The sequence below is a fragment of the Brienomyrus brachyistius genome, chromosome 2, assembly GCF_023856365.1.
Source record: "Brienomyrus brachyistius isolate T26 chromosome 2, BBRACH_0.4, whole genome shotgun sequence".
NCBI classification, from domain to species: Eukaryota; Metazoa; Chordata; class Actinopteri; order Osteoglossiformes; family Mormyridae; genus Brienomyrus; species Brienomyrus brachyistius.
In genome coordinates this window covers 20,555,013-20,567,293 of record NC_064534.1, presented here as the reverse complement: position 1 = coordinate 20,567,293, position 12,281 = coordinate 20,555,013, and the positions used below count along the sequence as shown (strand labels likewise).

The 12,281-nt window shown below is 40.6% G+C and overlaps 2 protein-coding genes across 3 annotated transcripts in view; one reads left to right on the top strand and one right to left on the bottom strand.

The window, feature by feature from the left end:
* The window catches only part of LOC125723373 (guanine nucleotide-binding protein G(z) subunit alpha), a 28,394-nt gene extending 16,802 nt beyond the window's left edge, over positions 1–11,592 (top strand). Inside the window, exon 3 of one of the 2 annotated variants that reach the window (XM_048999910.1) lies at positions 9,107–11,592. In XM_048999910.1, the coding sequence (XP_048855867.1) occupies positions 9,107–9,451 (345 nt within the window). In that variant the 3' untranslated portion in view covers positions 9,452–11,592. The remainder of the gene's footprint in view (positions 1–9,106) is intronic. The other variant, XM_048999900.1, reaches the window with a different exon arrangement.
* rsph14 (radial spoke head 14 homolog) overlaps positions 1–12,281 on the bottom strand; it is a 47,753-nt gene that overhangs the window by 31,593 nt on the left and 3,879 nt on the right. The gene's annotated exons all lie outside the window — the stretch shown is intronic.

The following is a 12,281-nucleotide window of genomic DNA, read 5'->3' as shown; positions in this document are numbered from 1 at the left end:
GATTATCATACACATCCCAATGTTGTGGGGTGCAGTGCTGAGCAGAAACACATGCATCATTGAATAAGGCCTGCATACTACACAGCACATTTATTTAAGCTAGCAAGATGACATTTAAATCTTCATTTTTTTGAAGCATACAGTAAGACCCCAAGCATCATAATGGGGAACCTCGAGTGCAGCCTGGATTTCGGGCAGATGTCCCATTAGTGAGTTAATGAGCTTCAGGTGGAACATAGTATTAGTCATGGCTGCCATGGTGGACAAGTGCTGTTCTTCTGACATGAACATGGCGTGGCCTGGCTATATTATATATTTATTGAGGGTTAGGGTTATGGGGTTTAACTAATTCAGATATGTTTAGGCAATTTTCTAAAAAAAAAAAAAATCATTCAATTTGTGTGCAAAACTTTGCGTTCAGGGGATATTTTCAGTCAGGGATCTTTGCTCTGCTAAGAGGTATAGTTTTGAGGTGGAAAATCAAATGCCAAACAGATGTATAAGATGGTTTCACCTCAGCTTAAAACAAAGAGTGCTTCCATTGTCCCTGAACTCTGCCGGTGCTACTGGAACTCGCTAAGAAAATTAGATACGTACATTTCCGCAGACCTCCCCATCTGTCCAGCAGAAACCACAAGCTGGAAATGAAAGCTATTAATTCTGCACCGTTTCTGAACTCTAAAGGGGCACCTAGCAGGCATCCAAAAATAAAGAAATATTTACAATGATGTACGTGGACAGTTCCTGTATTGTTCTTTGGGGACCGATGAACCTGTTATGGGTAAAACCCGTTTAACAGGTTTGGTGTTCTGGTCTAAGCAAATCCTGTCACACCTCACACACAAATGTTTTTCTCAGTCACGGTATTTCCTGTATTCCAAGGATTCTCCTTGTCAAACCGGGTATGAAATACTAAACAGAAACACTGAGTAGTGGATTTGGCCTTCAGCAAACTAAGCATGGGAGGATGTGCTGTAAAATGAAAAAGGACCGAAAGGGATACCCTGAGGGTCACCTAGGCAATGTTACATTTCTTTAATCAAGGGCTGGCATTTTGACTTAACATGGCCAAAAACTGGCTTTTGGAGTTTGGAATTGTGTGTCTCCTCTTAAGTGGTAGCCTTTAAGCGAATTAAAGTGATCTGTTCTTAGAAACCGCTCTACACCACACCTCAGAGCTATGCTGGCGCTCAATTGCGTCTTTGCCCTGACTGATACCGGCAACTCTCTCACCCCATGTCACTTCACTTCACCTTATGCAAACTATATATTTTAACTGACCAGCTGGTTCTCTGTGTTTTCTATGACTGGGGTATTGTCACAAGAAACTCACTCTGCTTCTGGTGTATCCTCTGGAGAAGGGAATGAATTAGAAACGACTGGTAAAGTTTAGGGAGCAACATCACCCGCCTGTAGTTAAAGCTCTGTGTATGTGGAGTTTCTCTGTTATCCCCACGTTTGCAATGAAGATTGATTTTCAGTCCAAAGACATGTAGTTTTGGTGGAGTGGTGTCTAGATTGTCTACTTTTAAAGGACCAAGTGGTGACTCTTTTAGATTTAGTGTTACCATTATTTCATCTTATTCTGGAAGATTGTTAGACAGCGTAATCCTATCGCGAATGGCTTCGGCACTAACATGTCAGGATACTTCAGAAAACACATCAAAAGATCAATCCTGAATCTACATGTAATTAAACTGCAAGTTTTAAAAATTATTATCAGAATGTTTATTTTTTCTAAATACGAGATAACAAAAATAAATTTGTTTTTTGTAAATTTTGTAGTGACTAACATGTAAGTGTAGCAAATGAGAGATGTATACAGTTTTCTTATAGAATTTGTTTTTTGTTTTTGACTGGTTTTCAGGAGGGTGTGTGTCTGTTCAGCCAACGTGAATGAGAACATTCTGAATGGAAGGTTTTTTTCACTTTTCCTTTGTGCTGTTGCTCACTCTTCTGGTAAAACTGAAAGGCTATGCCTCTGTGTTCAAGGCAATTTATCTTTGATTCTATCATACACAGCGCTGTGGAAGGAAGAATAGAATTTTTTGACATTTATTGTAACTTGAAACAAAAAAATACGTTTCTGAATGTTCAGAGCCCTGAACTTACTATGAATTCAAATCAATTACAGCAGCATTTACAAAGATGATTCATTTTGTGTTTTGTCTCTGTCCACTTACCTACCTACTGATTGGGCAGCTTTTGTCCATTCTTTCTGGCAAGTTACCTTAAAGTCAAGCTGCCTGCTGATCATATGGTTTTTAGGTCTTTCTACAGATTAAAAATAAATGTCTATGGAGGACTTTTGTCTGGGGTACTAAAAGACATCGATGTTCTTAATTTTATGGTTGTCGTGCCTCTGGATTTGCCTATGATCACAAGCCTATTGAAAGCGGAAACAAAACCGATGTCACTGAGGTCAACTATGGCTTTTCTCAACCCACAAATTTCAATGCCTTATACAGCGAACACGCAAAGCATAACCCAGAATTATCAGAAACATGCCTGAAAGGACCCATCCATACCCTTGCTTGACTTATATCATTCTTAACTGTTTTGGCAGCTTGTCTTTTCTGTCATGTAAAATTTCATATTTATTAGTGTCATCACATGATCGTCTCATACACAGTGCCTGGAGATTAGAGCTGTAGTGAGTTTTGTTGAAGGGCCTGGTCACATGGAGCTAGTCTCTCCCGGGAAAGAGAAGGTAAAAATGCACTGTTGTACAGCGCTGCTGGAACTGGTGGATGTCTGACAGCACATGTTGGGTGCTGTGCCACTGAGTAACACACCAAAAAAGCAATGAAAGGCATATGTGCCATTAGCCACACTCTTAGATTTCTCACAGTAAGACCCAGGAGGAGTTGGGAATAGAATATGATAGTTAGTGAAACAATGTGATGGAAAACCTGATTTGGAAGAGCGAATTCTAGAAGGCGCAGTGTGATTTCAGTCATATGGTGTTCACTTGGTTCCCCAGGCTGTACACATGGAGGCTCTATACACAGCTGGCTCTAAAAACTTCTACCCCAGGAGGACTTTCACCAAAGAACAGCAGTCTCATCAGTGCTATTCAGTGTTGAAAGAAGGGCAAAATTGCATTCTTGTGTAAAGCTTTAAATCATCAAAGCATTAATCTATGCTGTGACCTCTTCAACTTGTTGATATCTGCATTGGCAGTGACCTTAGACCAGCAGGGACTGTCCAACTTGTGTGTGATGAACTTGACAGGGCTTGTTGAAGCACCTCTGACCCTCTGGGTTTCAGTGCTCCAGAGCAGGTATTGGGTAACGTTTTCCAGGAGTACTGGAAACTAGGGGGGGAGACGGCCAGAGAGTAAGAGTGAGTGAGACAGGGAAGATGACGAGGGATTTAAAAAAATAAATAAATAAATGAATGAATGAAATTCATGAATACTGATCCTTACTTATGGGCTGTGCATAGGAAGCTGAGGCTGTCCAAGTGGCCTAAATTTTAATGTGTGTACGGTGAACCCACCATTCTCTATGGACGCATTATCACAGAGGTTATAGCCTTGTTTTTAATGCACCCCTGAAGTAGAGAGGCTTAGTCTTTATTAACATTCATGTCTATTATCACTGCACTGATGTGCCAACAACCATACAATGCATATACTCTTACTGTTGAAGTATAAAGGTTTAATCAAAGCATGCTCCTTTAAATCCATCCATGTTGTGTAACCTGTGCCCTGGAAGGCAGGGAACAACCCAGGATGGGGGGCCAACCCATCACAGGGCACACTCACAAACACACACTCTCTCTCTCACACACCTATAGACAACTGGGTAGAGACTTAAACCCAGGTCCTAGTGTTGTGAGACAACAGTGCTAACCACAGCACCACCATGTTGCCCGACATTTAACATAAATACTCTGGATTCTGAGCATAATTCGTTCTGGAAACGTGCTCGTAATCCAAAGCACTCGTATATCAAAGCGAATTTTCCCATTAGAAATACTGGAAACTCAAATGATGCGTTCCATAACCCAAAAATATTCATATAAAAATGATTAACACAAAATATAAAGTAAAAATACATAAAACAAATTAACCTGCACTTTACCTTTGAAAAGTATCGTGGATGGTGTGAGGGAGATGAGAGAGAGAGGAGAAGAGGAGGGTTATTTTGTAGGACGACTTTCACTATAACGGAATCACTGCTATCTGTTGGCTCAATGGAATCTTTTTCTTTTTGTGAGACTTTAACAAGGAACCTATCCAATGACAGCCGTTTTTGCCTCCTTTTCGATTTCGCGGAAATGTGGACATTGCATTGTCATTAAACAGATTCATCGCTAGCACTGCTACGCCCTTATTCGGGTGGTGCTTTTCTACTAAATTTTGACTATACGAGTGAGGCACGCCGGCTGAGGCATGCCGGCATGGGAAACGATTACTCACAATCCCACAGCGAGAGAGAGAAGAACCAACGGCTCAGTTGTGATTACACGACGCTCGGCAGACAAAGCGTATACATAATACTTGTATTGCAAGTCCTCACTCATTTATCAAGTTATAATTTATTAAAAACTTTTGCTCGTCTTTTAAAACATTCGCAAACCAAGTTACTCGCAATCTGAGGTTTTACTGTATATTAAAAAGGTCAGATAAAATACAACAAAAATGCATAGTATTGGGTGAAAGTACAGCTTGATCAGTGAGGTGAAACAAATTGAATCAGTTCGCATATTGTGAGCATAGCAGGCTATTGGAGAAGTGAGGGACCATGTTCCTCAGACAATTTTTACAGTCACTGAGTGTGCTCTACAAAGGCAAGGAAAGGTTAAAGGGCATAGGGGAGGATTACGTGCACTGGAGGTCATTCTTAAAAGCATCATTTTGACACTGTATAACAGCACACCTGCACATTAGACCACGGGACACAAAAAGGAGACACTTCAGCCTGTGTGTGAAAAATCCCTCCAGCAGACTAAACTGAAGGGCCAAAACAAACGTGGCTGATGGCTGCTAACTGCAAGCGCCTTCCATATTTTTTCTGAGAAAAGATACCATTTTCTAGTGCAGGGCTGCCCAATCCTGCTCCTGGAGAGCTACCACCCTGCAGAGCTTAGGTACAGCCCTAATTTAACACACCTGATACAGATAATCAGACACTTCACTATCACCTGAAGTTAAGCTGGTTCAGGTACTAAGACATAACTGAAGGGCCTGATTATCTGTATCAGGTGTGTTAAATTAGGGCTGTACCTAAGCTCTGCAGGGTGGTAGCTCTCCAGGAGCAGGATCCGGCACCCCTGGTCTACTGTATTACTAAAGGCATTCAGTACTACTGTCTTTGTTTGCCCTTTAGGCTCCAAGTTAGAGCTAAGTAGTTTAAAAAACTGTATTTTCAAAACTTAAGTAATGCCTGGAGTTCAATGGATCCCTAAAAACCACGGTTTCATTTTGAGATGTGGCATTCTTTAATAAGGGATCTTGCATGTGTTTAGCTGTCCATCTGCTTGAATTCACAGTCTTGCTGTGAAAGGTGAGGACAGAGCCAAGGTGAGGGCTCACATGAGTCTGGGTTACAATCTCAGAGTAAAACAATGACTATGGGCAGCCATGAAAATGAGACTGGGGATGACACAGAGGCAGGCGAGCAGGTAAAATAAAACATGAAGGATAGCCAGAGATAGAGAATGGGAAAGTGAAGTACAGAAAGGTGTGGGAGGAGTAAGAAGGCACATGCTCTCAGATAATTCCTGAATCAAATTAGGCACATTAGCAGAGACACAGTTAAGGTCTAATGTGATCCATTATCACTGATCTGATTTTGAGAAAGATATCTTTTCTGCCTCAACAATCAAAGTCTTCCTTCAAACACCCAGTGCCTCCACACAGTTATCCACCCCCTACTGAACACTTTTCAGCAGTTGGGCATCCTTAAATCATGCTTTTGTAAGAGCCGCTGCTCTTTTATACTGACTGGAAGACTGGAAACTAGCTCTGTCACAAGACATACCAACATTTTTCAAAGATGGTGAATCACTCCTTCTAGGCAACTGAAATTTGAGTAATTTTTTTGCCAAATGACAAAACATACTGAAAACTGGGACAAAATAGACTGTTCACTAACAATGACTACACATTAAATTACATGTACACTAATAGCCCAACTACAAAAAGGCTAACTAAACATTTCCATAATTTATTAACTCAACACTTTTGTGGCAAAAGCAGGTATAGAAAGTGAATGAATGAATGAATGAATGAATGAATGAATTAACTGTAATATGGACAAAAGTATGTCAAAACATGCATATTTGATTTTTTTTCTCAAGGCTGCATTTGTCATGGCAGAAACCATAAAGAATCAGACACCTATCAACACCATAATTTGCTCTTGAAATTCCCACGTCCAATTCATTACCATAGGAAGAGGCTATTCAACTACATAATCAAAAAGACAGTAGCCAGATTTTAGACAGTTCGAAGTATCTCAGTAAGAAAGCATAAATTTACTTTGTTTGAACTTAGGTGCTCCAATTTAATATCTTTCAGGGGCAGAGAGACCAGCAAGGGACTGGCATTAATGAGAGGCATGTTTTGAGCTGACAAGCAGGACTAGAGGAGTCTAGACCATAATCATCTAATAGGCAAGACAGCACAGACAGCAAGCAGCACAGTGCCTAGACTTAGGCCCAAAATTAGGCAGGGAAACTGAAATACCTTTTGTTTTTGAAAATGTTGCAAATGTTGAAAATGTTCTTCAAACAGTCATCTGCTGGACTAATATAAACATATATGTAAAATATGTGTGTACGGCAGAGAGGCCGTCCCACAGTCAGACGACTCAGTGAGGGCCGATGACATTCCCCTCTTATAAGTCCTATGTTCCAAGTATTAATTTCTTTAGCAGAATGTACCCATTCCATTACCTCATTTGGAGAATCATATTAGATGAAAATATTTTGGAAATGTAATCACTGTTACAGCAAGTCCTAAGATACCTTCTGTATATTTTATTTTCAGTAACTGACAGACACACACTGAAGTTCCAGCTCTGGCAAACATATTTTTAGCACCTGAAATATTAATAGTCTGAAAAATGTGTGTGTGTGTATATATATATCTAAAAAAATTCACAGTCTTCTCTCGGTCCACCGTCTCAGAGGGACAATGGTGGAAGCTATCCCGAGGCAGAGGGGACCCAGATAGGTGGGCCTGGTCTTTCTGCTAGTATTAAATGAAACATTTTTGCACAATGTATACCAGACCACAAACATAAAAAGGTTGGGAACACCCATCCTGTACAACCAAACTGTTACAATAGCATCCCCATATCAATGACTGGATAAAAATCCTAACTGGACCATCAAGATTTGTCAATGAAGGTCACCTATGGCTGGGTAATTATCTGTCTAATAACATCACATGCAATAATAATCCATCCATTTTCCACACCGCTTATCCTACTGGGTCGTGGGGGGTCCGGAGCCTATCCCGGAAGCAATGGGCACAAGAGAACAACCCAGGATGGGGGGGCCAGCCCATCGCAGAGCACACTCACACACCATTCACTCACACATGCACACCTACGGGCAATTTAGCAACTTCAATTAGCCTCAGCATGTTTTTGGACTGTGGGGGGAAACTGGAGTACCCGGAGGAAACCCCACGACGACATGGGGAGAACATGCAAACTCCACACACATGTAACCCAGGTGGAGACACGAACCCGGGTCCCAGAGGTGTGAGGCAACAGTGCTCACCACTGTACCACCATGCCGCCCCCTGCAATAATAATGTTAACAGTAAATGTAGTGTCAAATGGCACATGATGGTGACAGTGCCATCTACTGACAGTCAGATGAAAATGTATCCCTGGAGATTTTCTCATCTCTGCCTCCATAGCTTTCTGCATCTCCACATCTCCTAAATATTACACTTCTGGGCATTCTTCCTTTGTCATACAGTCATAAGGGATCTTAACTCCCCCAATACCACAGACCGTGTGATTACAATCTTGATACTAATACCAATCCAGGAAAATTCAGTCAGTCTCTGTTGTGTATGGATACATTGTACATTGCGCATGTGTTGCTATTATTAAAGTGAAGCTCCTTACATATGTCAGCTAAGCGATTTTTCACTCATATCGCCAGGCGAAGGATAAAATTAACATTTACTAGTTACAAAATATGCTTTGTATGTGTAGTTTCGTTACTGGGAATTTAAATACAGTAGCCTAATAATGCAAGATATGTTCCCCAATCCCATTCCACTGCCTTTATACTGCCTTCCTAGTATTTCATGACATGCACTCCTGAAACAAGTCGCAGACTCTGTGCACTTCAAACGGTTCATTTTATCACTTGCAGCAGTTAGGTGATCGTATGAGAACGTTATGTGTTACGTGTTTTTACTGATATGCAGTACATGACGCTTGGCAATGCCTGCCACCTGGTGTTTGAACCAAGTAATCCAAACAATTATGCATGCAAGGGAGACTTTCAACACTGAGGATTGGGACATCACTTCTGCATTATTAGCAGTTATCCTCAGAAATATATGGCTGAGCTCATACAAGTCTGTGAAGTCAGAACTGCACACACGCCAGGGAATCAGGACACATTTCCTGTCAGTGGAAATTTGCGGGGTGGGTAAAAACACGTGTACAAAACTCAGTTTCATTCATTAATTCATTTATTAATGCAGCACTGACATCTTTGAAATAAAACATACTATAAATTGCAAACGTCATTCTTTCTTGATGGACCTGTGCAGCAAACAGATTTTCAAACATACTTAAACCAACCATTTTCTCTGAATTGTTTTAAATGTAAAAATCCTTGCATTTCTCAAATTCATATACAAAACATCTTTCATGTCTATGGGTGAGCAACAGAGACTATAACCGAAATGTCTTCGGAATAAGCAATAAAAGCCAAAATTAAATAAGCAGAGAGCAATGTGCAGCAATCAGAAATGGATGAAATGAAACATGGACCAGAGTTAATATGATAGAAGCTATTTTTTATATTCATTACAAGCAGGAGATTAGAAATGTGCCTTGGTGAAGAAGATAATACATTGTAATATCAATACAACTAATCTGTTGTACCGTCTGCATTGCAGAGCCGGATGGCCGAAAGCCTACGTCTGTTTGACTCCATCTGCAACAACAACTGGTTCATCAACACTTCGCTCATCCTGTTCCTCAACAAGAAGGATTTGCTGGCTGAGAAGATCAAACGTATCCCACTCACCCTCTGCTTTCCAGAGTACAAGGGCCAGAACACATATGAGGAGGCCGCAGTTTACATCCAGCGTCAGTTCGAGGACCTCAACCGCAACAAGGAGACCAAGGAAATCTACTCCCACTTTACCTGCGCCACGGACACCAGCAACATTCAGTTTGTCTTTGATGCTGTAACAGACGTCATAATACAGAACAATCTCAAGTACATCGGGCTGTGCTAGGATGGGAATTGGGGGGGGGGGCATGCAAGCAGTGTGGCTGCATGGGACAGTCACAAGGGGCTGCCACATTACAGAGAGGTGACGAAGCTCCTGGAATTTACTAAAGCATTCAATGGGCAAGGCACAGAAAGAAAGCTTGAGAGAATGAAGGATCTCCCAGAAAGCATTGCACTGAACACATTAATTTCCTGACCCGTATATACATACTCAAAAGAAGAATATTTATGTTTAAACAACGGCAATCATTTAACTGATAATGTGAGTGTGTCTATGCCCTCCTCCTCCTCTATCCTGTGTCTGTGTTGCTTTCGTTTACCCGTTTCCTTTGTCTTAAGGCTATCGCCTCTGCCCAATTTGTTCAATGCTGCTTTTGTGTTTCTTTTCAAAACCATAAAAAGTCAACAAGGCAGGTCTACTTCCCAGGACTGAAGCCTGAAGATGACTTACTCAAAACCACCCAGGGTTTATTTCATAAGGAGCTTGAAGTAACAGAATATCTGGGGATGGGAGGCTCACCTGGATGAGCCTTACAATATTCATATACCCAATTCCATGTCAAAGATTGTTATACACAAAAAGAAAAAAAATCGGAAATACCTGGCTCATTAAAAGAACAGTGCCAAAAAAAAGAAAAGAAAAAAAAGAATTTGTTGAAAGTTTTAATATTTGATTTTTCTATTGACTGATCCTGCATGACATCTAGATCTGTATGTTTGTTGCATAGTTAATAAAATATGCCCCCTAGGAACATCACAGGTACATCAAAGCCAAACATTGCATTCGTTGCCTGAAAGTGTTTTTAAATTATGTCAGGATCGAAAATATTTCCTTCAATTCCAACAGTGCAAGTGCACCGTCGACCTAAGGACAGAGACAGCTGACAGGTCTGTCGTTCCGAAATGAGCATCGAGATGATGCACAACAGGGGCATGTGGGTTAAAACAGACACCACAAAAATCAACGCAGAATCGAAAAGAAAAACAGGGGCTTCTTTCCCCCCCCTTGCATCATGAAGTGAATAATAGATGTGACATGTACATAAAATATGACTAAAGCACAGTCATTAATAAAACAGCAGACAGACTGATTAAAGAGAGAGACCTGTACTTCTCTCCTTTTCACCTGCTGTTCAAAAAAGCATGATGTGCAAGAACTCAGTTAAGGGCTTGAAGCTTTATTTTACAAGATAGCCACTTAAAAAAAATATTTAAAAATATATGAAAATACTATTAACGAACCAAATGCTGCAGACGTCGTTTTTGCCAGAGATGTTCTTTCGTGAAGTGGTGTTTGAGGGGTACAGGTAACATAAAATATGAGATCATTGTGTTTTACAGTATGTCTTTATTTTTTTTGTATGTGCGTGTATATATATATAATTTTTTTTGATTAACATGGGCCACAAAGATTGTTCAAAGGTATAATAACAGGCGTTGAGATATTTACCTTTAGCAAGTTAACAGCGTGTCACTGCTCATTTCTCAAATGTAAAACACAGTTGTTAACTGTTCATAAACCAGTTATATATCATATCCAGCCACCCATAAAATGATTGGATCGGTGTTTTCTATACACACCACTGTATGCAAGAGCTAATACACAGAAAAACATTTTTCTTTCCACAATATTCTTATAGTGCTCTTACAGATCTTTTCTGGCCTCTACGTTTTTTTTTACCAGTGGGTATTTTGTGATGAATATGCATCCTAACTGATTTGATGATCATTAAGACAGTCTTCAAAACCATCTAAGATGTCATCACCAACAGCTGATGCAACCTTAGAATAATTGACAGCCATATGTAGGTGACTGCATTTTCCGAGTTGACTGTTGGAGGTTACATGTGGGTTATACTGGTCTTTTCTATTTTTTTGTTTTCTTCTTCCCGACTCGGGCTTTGTTTTTGCAGGTTGACCCCTTAATGTCCGCAATCATTACTGCTTCATTGGAAGTTATTGAGAATGTGACCAAAATGCCAAAACACTGTATTATACATATTAAGGGGCACAAATAAAGAGAGAGAGAAAAAAAACCTTTATGTTCTACATTAATTAAAATGGCACGTGCGGCTGTGCAGATGGGAAAATGCCTGGCCAGCGGAGGGTGCTCACACAGACCCGTACACAGAAAGGTTAAGCTTTGTTTGTCAATGGCTACAATCACAAGATTATACCACCATAACTTCATGAACATAGTTTTATATTGATTTTATTAGAACGGCCTTCCAGTTCTATACTGAAAAGTCAAACACTGCAAGTTCAGAAATGTAATGCACTTAATGGACTCCCTAACATCACAAAAGCAAAAGCAGGTGCTTAGAGAAACAGTAACTATTTGTGAACATCTGCAGTGGACATGCCACTTCATACAACATCCCAACAGCCTCACTGGCAGTTTCTCACCCAACAGACAACAAGTATCTTCCCCCTACACAGCCTGCTAGCTAGCACTGAGACAGCATGCCCCCAAACAGCATGTACAGCATGTACCAAAGTAGGAGTCTGCTGTTTTAATACCTCTATGTAGCTAACAGAACTTGATCATTGTCTTTCACTGTTATTTGAAGCCCTACACAAGGTAATGGAGCATACACATATACCCAGCCATCTCCCACATGTTTACACAACACAGAGTTGTGGGGAAGGCTGGATCCTATCCTAGGTAGCACTGATCACAAAGCAGGGGGGCGCCCAGGATAGGATGCCAGTCTACTACAGGACACACAACCACAGTCATAAACACATCTACAAACAGAAGAACAAAGGGTCTATGGAAGAAATTATCTGGACATCAGGGGAAAGGGAAATTTTTAGAGATGTACCTGTTTGAA